The sequence below is a fragment of the Chaetura pelagica genome, unplaced genomic scaffold (assembly GCF_000747805.2).
Source record: "Chaetura pelagica isolate M959 unplaced genomic scaffold, ChaPel_1.0 scaffold21, whole genome shotgun sequence".
NCBI lineage: Eukaryota > Metazoa > Chordata > Aves > Apodiformes > Apodidae > Chaetura > Chaetura pelagica.
The window spans coordinates 272,519-281,246 of NW_009952251.1; the positions used below are offsets into that span (position 1 = coordinate 272,519).

Genomic DNA, 8,728 nt, shown 5'->3' on the forward strand with positions numbered 1-8,728 from the left:
GGAAATGACCATGGTGAAGTATGCTCTGTGAGACACTTGATTAGAAAAGTCTGCTGAGAGACAGGCCTGAATTCCTCAGATATCTCCTGATTTCATTTTATGCACTGCGTGCAATTCCTCCTCGTCTTTGGCACAGAGAACTTCTCAAGACTGACAAGACACCCACTGCTCTCATTTCACTATTTTTATTTCCAAGATACTCTTTCAGGCAGCTCTGCATTTCTTTTTATAGTCCTGTGTTCCTTGGGCTCTTCACACCATGGATTAGCTCCACGTCCTCTCCTGCAGGCTCCCATTACACGTCTGGGGACCCTGTTGGTGGAAGTGGACCCAAAGTGCCCAACTCAGCAGAAACACAGCATGGTTCCAGCTGTTACTCTGCCCTTTGCAAGCCTAAAAAATACTGTTGCTCACTTTTCCATGTCCTCATGAAAGATTGCCAGGATTTTTCCCTCTGTGGACTTTCAGATGCTTTCCATCTCTAGAAAGCTTCCCCTTAGGCGCACCTAGCGAGCAACAAGTACAAATTTCAATGAGGTTTCATACCCTCTCCTGCTGCACGCGATGGCAGTGTGTCATTGGTGTCAAGACAGAGGTCTTTAGATCTGAAAATAAATCTGAGTTGGCAAGTTGGGCACCCCAACTCTTCACCACCTTTTAATTTCATCAGGGTCTTCATCCTGAAGGGTATAAAGATCCTGTCTGTAGCTGGGAGGTGCGGTTGTGTTGCTTTAAGTGATCATACTCTAATGAGCTAGCATTTAAAAGCTGGAACCAATGTGCTTTGGCCATATTTTATCCCCTCCACTTTTCTTGCAGTCATTAAGTAAATACCTTGTGGTCCCAGAAGAGCACTCTGGGGTCTGCACCTCTACCATGTGCTGCTTCTCAGTCAGGTACAGACGGCACTGGGGTCAGAGCCCCAGCAGTATTGTGAACCCCATGTTGTTTGGATGTTGTCAGTTGTACATGCATGCAGAAGAGGAAGCAATTTTAACTGCAGCTCTCCTGACCACATAGCACTTGGGCTGGGTTGCAGAAACCCACCAAGAGCTTCTGTTGTGGGGCCGTGGCCTGGCTGGCTTTGAGGGTTAGGAATGCAGCTCATTCGGGCAGCAGGCGCTGCAGGGAAAGGTTTATTTGTTTCAAAGCGTTTCCAGCAGAGGAATGTTTGTATTGCTCTGAAGTTTCATAAAAGCTTATTTTTTAAGGAAAACAAATGTTGAGCTGTTTTTAAGCTGATGGTGACCCTTTACCATTCCTGTGTTTTTCCCATGGGATCTTTAAAAGGGAAAGTTTCATATTTTTCCTGCAATCCATGAGAACTTCTTCTGCCTGAAGGCCTTGATTCTACTCTTTTCAAACCAGCAAAAAGGTTTTCTTGGTGTTAATGGAGGAGGGCTGGACTGAACTGGGTCTGCGCTTCCTTTCATGAGATTTACTCTCAGGACTTGTGCCTTGGGGATGCATTTTGACCTCTAAGGTCAATTCTGCCCGCTTTGAAGAAGAAGGGAGTTTTGCATGTGGAGTGGTGTGAAAGTCAAGCACTTCTGTGCAATGAGTGAACAGCTGCACACTGTGGGAAGGAGACTACATAACCGGCTCTGTCTCTCCCTGCTCCTCCCATGTGTGGTGCAGATTGCTGCTCAGCAGAGCTATGCATGACCCTCATTTGCACAGTGAGGACAGCAAATCCTAAAAAGTCATTTGTGCCTTGGCTGCCCACAGCACAGTGGAGCTGTGATGCCATAGCCCCAGATCGTGGGAGGTTTGATGAGCATTGCCTGGGCTGTGTGGGTGCCCTGGCCACGGGCTCAGATCAGGCTGCAGCCATCCTTGTGCCCACACTGTCTTCCATGAGAGAAGGGCCACGGCCACAGTCTGTCATCGCATTGCCAGCAAACCTCCCACTTGCTTGGGCTGGGCTGGAGGCAGAGGAGAAGAAACCATTCCTTCAGGGCTCAGCCTTTTCCTCGCTGCTCTCCTGTCTGAGTCCTTAGTCACATTTTGGACCCAAACACCAGTGACATGTAATGCCTAGAAAACCAGGCTGGAATGCTCTCTGGAAAGCAAGACACCATCTCTCAAATCCCAGCACACACATCACTCCGTGGCTTTGCAGCAGTGACTGAGCAGCCTGTGAGTCCCCGTGCCCTGGGGCCTCAAGCTTTGAGTGTGCGCGCACCAACGGCGGGCGCGTTTCATGTAGGGGCACGCGGGGTTCCTGCCAGGCTGGCGGTGGACACGATGCAGTGGCAAGCAGCTCATTTAGCATAAATATCAGGTTCTAATTGGCATTTGGTTTGTCAGGGACACCGTGGCCTCCCTGCACTCCCAGGGGAGGCAGTGGGACTTACAGTTGTGCCCTGCTGTTGAGGATATGAGGCTTAATTAAGAGAGAAGATGTAGTGGCCCATCCATTAGAAAGGCTCCGGAGAGCAGACAGCAAGCTTGGTTCTGGGCAGGTGTGGGGCTTTATGTCTTTTCACGACTGATTTAGAGACTGAAATGGCAAGCACTTGGCAGACTAATTAACACATAATCAAAATTGAGGGGATTTTCCAGCAGATGCAGTGATCTAGTTAATATAAATATTAGTTTTATGAAGGATTGATTTCCTTTCATAAATGAAGGTCTGTCATTGAGGAGAGGCCTGTCACTGAAATTACAGCAGCAGCCTTTTCAGATGAATTTGCATGATTTGCCAAAAAAATGAAAAAATATAATAGCTATCCGATTTCAATCTGCATATTCATGCGGCTGCCATCCCCCTGCTCCCAGAGCACCCTGCAGTCACAAGGGATTTGAGCTGATCCACTCCCCAGGAAAGGCAAGGGCTGATGCAGCCTTCACTTCCACACCCCAGAAGCACGGCAGGATCTGGCCCTGCTGGGACACCTCCCCAGCCCTGACACAGCATGGTCAGGGGTGGCCTTTTGGGGCTGTACAGGCAGCAGGAAGGGCCAAGCAGACAAGCTCTGCAGTGAAGAAGAGTGTGGTGACCTTTGGGGGACATAAGTGAAGGCAGTTTAGTGTGGGTCCTTCACAGGAGAAGCAGCTGCAACTCAACGATATCCAGTGAGGGGGGAAAGCAAAGGCAATCTGAAATCTCAGTAATTGCTTGTGTACGTCCTGCCTGACATGTTTTGCTGGAAAACCTCCAGATGTGCTGCCGAGACTGATGAGGGAAGGTGTGCTTTTCTTGGATTGAGGGGGTGAGATGTGCAGGACCCAGGCACAGCCAGGCTGACCTTGCAAAGAGGGCAGCTGCCGTGGCTCATGCTTGCAGCCTGACCCAAACTGTGAGACTTCATCCCCTGCTGCCCCTAATGTCCTCTCAGATGGCTTGCTAGCAGGAGGAGACAAGCGCGCCAAGAGTAAACTGTGTTGGCCAGATGGTTTGTTTGCAGGGCCCGGCTGGTGATTTATCCAGGACTCACTGCCGTGCACATACAAGTGACTGCCATCGCCTGGCTGGGGATGGTTGCGTGCTCATGCTTCTCTGGCTCCCCTACACCCAGATGATCCCATAAATCTTCTATGAGATTTATGCCATAGCATCAGTTGCAAGAACAGCAGTAGGTTAAAATGCCTGAGCTGGTTTTCCTGCCTTTTCTGAGCTGGTCCTTTGAACTACCAGTGCCAGTTCAGTGGGGAAAGTAGCTGCCATGTTAGCTGAAATAGAGGCTGCAAAGCAAAGTTCTGGGAAAGAGATTAAAATGCGTTTCTGATCTTGTAAGAATTGATCATCTCATTGTTGCAAGGCTCCCTTCAAGTGTTTTAGCTGGGGAAATCAGCCTTTCAGGTGATTTCTGTGCCAAAGGCTTCCATTTACTGTATCAAACAGAGCAACTACTGGAACCACCAGGCTCCCACATGCTGTTCCAACAATTAGCTCCACGGTGCCCTTGTTCAGTCAATCTCAGTAAATTTGCGGGGCTTTTCAGAAGGTCCAACTAGCCATTAGACTAATCCAGCTATTTCGTCTTCAAATGACACAGGAAGTTGCATCTGCTTGCGCTCTGCTCTCTGTTCCAGAAGCTCCTGTTACTAGGAGCAGGAGCATGTGGTACCCAAACCTACTGCCACTTGCAGGGGAGCATCTGGATTCATCATCCAAAGGCTGAGCGCCTTTGCAGCCCTTGGGATTGCCAGCAGGTCCTGGAGAGCTCTGTGGACCCCAGCAAACACTGGGCAGAGTTTTGGAGGGCTCCCCTGGCTCTGAAAGAGCCTGTGTGGCTGGGGGGGAATTGGTTCTGGCTGTGGTTCAGGAGTTTCATTGATTTCACAGCCTGATAGGAATGGGAACAAATCAGAGGTCCGTGTCATCCCTGGTGGGAGGGATGTGACTCAGAGGCACATAAGCTCTTTGCTGAAGCAGTGGAGGCAGCAATGCTGGGTACCACCAGCTCCCAGTGATGGGTGTGGATTGTGGGGGGTGTCCAGCCCCACAATCAATCACCATAGTCCTCTGCAGTCAGCTGTGGGCTTTGGGTGGATCCGAGGGTGACTCACATCTCTGCACTCAATCAGGCTTCCCAGATACTGGCACCAAAGGTCGGTCCTGAACTTTAAGGATCTGCATTTGATCCTTCTGCAGCCTGGCTGGTGTTTTTATTAAGGATTTGCCTGTGAGACCATTTCAGCTGTGAGATAATTGTATGATCACAGCCTGATTTGCTCTTCCACTTTGTTTGTTGTAGCTGTTTTTTTCTGGTTGTTGTTGCTTTTTTCTTTTAAGAGGCTTGTAGTGAATTACAAAAAGAGGATTTTAATTCAGTAGACCTTGATGACTTATTAAGCCTTATTGCTCCTTAGGCATGGAGTACAGTTTGTTCTTTTTTCCTTCCTCCACTTGTTTATCTCCCACATCTCCTCCTCCACCACTACCACTCTGAGGTAAATCACAAGAACACTCTTCCATTAGATAACGGCGTGGTACTTTTTCAAGTGATTCACTCAAGCAGGAGTGGGCAAACATGCTTTCATCTTTATTTCTGCTACTGTTTGTTGGCATAAAGTGCCAAATGGCCCAAGTACATTTCATAGGTGCTGGAAAATGTTGCTCTTTATGTGGCTGGTCAGGGACAGATTTGTCCTTCATGGAGCAAATTCAGTGAAAGTTCAAATGGAGTGGATACACTTTTGCAATATTTTTATCATTATCCCAGGAGCAGAGTGATGGCAGATCTTTTTGCTGTCTTGTCCTAAATTTATTTTAGAAAGCTGTGTAGCTCACAGTGCATGGTTTCAGCCCAGCTCTCTGGCAGTGACAAAGTTGTAGCAGGGCCAGTGGCTGTGCAACCACTAATACATCTCCCTTGGCCTGGGATGTCACTGGGTTGCTAAATGGCTATGAGGTTAGCTGCGTTTTTTCTGGAAAGGATGCTTGGGAACTGGGCTTTATGTTCAGGTCTCTCTGGTATAAGCCTTGGAAATGTTTTGGGTGCACTTTGCAAACATACTCTGTGCAAATGCTGCTGTTCTGCCATCACTGTGGGCACTGAAGCTGCAGAGGAGCAGGGCAGGCAGGAGGCAGGCTGCCACTCACAGCTTTGCCAGTCAAGTGCAGCAGGTTAGGAAGTGACAAACCCTTAGGTATAGTCCTGGGGCAGAGGTACCCCTGCTGGGCTGCAGGAGGGGTCACATGTGCTGGCATAAAGCACCAGTGACTCTGGCCGACTGTGTAGCAAGAGCAAGCATGTTCATCTCCCTGTTAGAGTGTAACCCGAAATACAGCAATGCCTATTGCTGGCCTGTCGGTGTCACCTTGTACTGCAGGCACTGCAGTCGGGGCAACCCAAGGGACTCTGTACTGTCACTGGTCATGATGGGAGGGGCAGGTAAGGATCAGATCAGCTACACAACTTGGCTTTCAGTCTGCGCTAAGGGACTTCAGGCATCCAAGCTGCAAATGGGGAGCTCCTTGAGGAGGTTTGTCATCAGATATGGCTGGAAACCACTGATTCCAGACCAAATCAGCTGTGCCCAGGGACTTGTATCCATGGGCTTTTGCTGCTATTGGTATTCAGATCAAGTATCTTCAATTCCAGTCTCAGCCTTGAACTTCTCCTGGGATATGAAACATACCAAATCTCCTCCTTGAGGATTGAAAGAAAGCATGGCACAATTTAAAATGTAATATTAAAGCAAGTGAATCCCCTGAAGTCTGTATTTCAGCTACCTTCAAGCTTGCAGTTACCCAGTTGTCACATGTGCATACTTTGCTCACTGGGACCACGTCCTTCCTCTGTGCTGTGCTTTGGGGGCTGTTTTGCTGCATCACAGGGAAAAAAAAAAAAAAGAGAACCAGGCTTTCATTTTCTCGTGCGTATCCTCGAAACAAGATTGTCAGCTAGACCCTGATTTTGGCGTATTTACCACTGGGAATGAAAAGAAGCAGGATGAACACAGCTTGAGATCCCAGCCCGTGATGAGTTTTCAGCACTGGAAGCTAGAAAAACCCACCTCAGACTTGTTCACTTAGCAAACTCCCAGCAGAAGAAACACATACTCCCCACCCCTCCCAATGTCATTATCATGGCATTGCTGCTTCTGGCAATAACTGCTATTTAACTTCTCCTTATTATATTGAACTTCAGCTTACTGCTTTCTGGTTTTGCTGTCAGTCTCCTACCAGACGGCAGTGGCTGGTGAGGGAAGTGTGCTCCTCAATGCCCTTTCCATGCTGCACAGGGCACGGCCATGGCACAGCTTGCTGTGTGCATGAGGGTGCCAGTGTGAGACCCCATTCCTGCAGTCATGGGTGGGAGGGCCTGCCCAGTGCTGCCAAAGCCACCTGGCAGGAGGTGAGACACTTGTTACAAGTGGCTGCAAAAAATAATATAATGCTGTTTCCCTGTTTGAATAGACGGCAAGAATCACTTGCAACTGAAAAGCAGCAGAAGGAGGGAAGGCCAGCGAGCCCGGCTCATCAGCCCCACCATCTATCTGCCTCGGAGTGCTGTCTGCATGGTCTTTCAGTACCAGGCATGGGGCAGCAATGGGGTGATGCTGCGGGTCTGGCGGGAAGCAAGCCAGGAGCACAAGGCACTGTGGGTCATCACAGAAGACCAAGGGGAGGAGTGGAGGGAAGGCCGCATCATCTTGCCCAGCTATGACATGGAGTACCGGGTAAGATGCTCCGGGAAGGTGTGTTGGGCCAGGCAGGCATCTCCAGCATCTTTATTTCACTGTTTGAAAGTCAGGGCCCATTCATCATTAGGGAATGTGGCTGTTCTCATTGTGTTTCTTGAGTTGCTATAGTAACTAAACGACACTGTTTGTTATTCAGAGAGTGCCTGTCTTCTGTAAAGACTTATGTCTTTGTTCAGCCTGTTGCCTTTTATATTCCTCAGATCTCCCACTTCACAAATATTTTCAGTATTTTCCTTTTTTTTTTTTTTCATTTTGTTTTGTGCATATTCCCCACGCCCCAGCTGATGACCATCATAAAGTCTGACTAGAAGTAGGTGCAGCTCCAGGGAACAAACCCAAACCCTGCAGCCAGGGGAACTGGAAAGCTGGGAGGAGGGCAGGGCCAGCTTTTAATGTAGGCAGTAAACAGCCCTTCTCCAGACTCAGCTGCAAGTGGGAGAAGGAAGAGGGAATGCAGATTCCTTTGTGAAGCCACTTCTTGGATAGAAGGAATGAGCTGGTGGAAGCAGTGCTGCTTGCAGCAGCCACCTGAGCTCCTCTGGCACGACCATGCCAGCATCCCATGGAGAGGTTGCTGCTTCCAGGAGTGCCTTTGACATCATGAGCCCTTCCAGGCAGTGTGCCATTTGCCAAGGAGCCAGGGCTGCTGTTGTCACTTGTTAATGAGCATCAGCATGGCATCCAGCACCCTCTGAAGCAGAAGGAAACATTCGCAGGCCCGAGGTAGAACTTGAATGACCACCCTGGCAGGGAACCTTGCTGTGGCTGGTCCCAGCCCTAATCCTGACTTGGAGAGCTCCTGCTCTCAGGCCACTGACCCCTCCAAACTACTGCATCCTGCTTGGGTCAATGGCTCATGCTTGGGACCAGCAGCTATAACACTCTACCCTGTGCACAGACAGACACCCAGCCCTTCAGGGAGGTCTCCTTGCAGGCAGGCATAGGATCAGGCTGCCCAGCTGCCCCAAAGAAAGGGGAGAGTAGGTTTGTAAAATACATAGTCATAAGAAATTATTTGGACCCTCCAGAGTAATCAGGGAGAAAGCATAAACCTTGCACCAGAGCTGTGTGACTAGTTTGCATATGTGTGTTTGGCTTTTTAATAAAATCCCAGTAAACACAATATGCTTACAAATAAGAATGATGGGCTGACTACTTTATGCATTAAAAGTGAATATACTAGCATTAGCTAAATAACAGCATCATTATGTAAATAATGCCAGTCTCTCCACTCAGCAGTTCTTAGAGCTAATTACTTTATTTTTGTAAATATATTTTGCCTGTGATTAAGTAGGATCAAATTGACCCTTCTCTAGCATTTCAATGTCTTTGTTTGTAATGTTGATGGGAACAGCACTTTACAGTTAACGTACCTGTGCATTTTGTGTCCTTTCCTCCCTTTTTCTGATCATAGTCCAGTTAATACCACGGGCCAAATCTGCTGCTGCTGTAAGTCAATGTAATGCCACTTGCATGACACTTTTGCAAGGGCTGGAGAGTGGCCTGCAACAGTGAACATAAATTCACTGAGTCTTTATTCCATGTAAGAGATATTTAATTGAAAAACTTG

General features: G+C 48.5%; 1 protein-coding gene across 1 annotated transcript in view; it reads left to right on the forward strand.

The window, feature by feature from the left end:
* NRP2 (neuropilin 2) overlaps positions 1 to 8,728 on the forward strand; it is a 111,130-nt gene that overhangs the window by 81,338 nt on the left and 21,064 nt on the right. Inside the window, exon 13 of the mRNA XM_010007372.1 lies at positions 6,872 to 7,134. Within this exon, the coding sequence (XP_010005674.1) occupies positions 6,872 to 7,134 (263 nt within the window). The remainder of the gene's footprint in view (positions 1 to 6,871; positions 7,135 to 8,728) is intronic.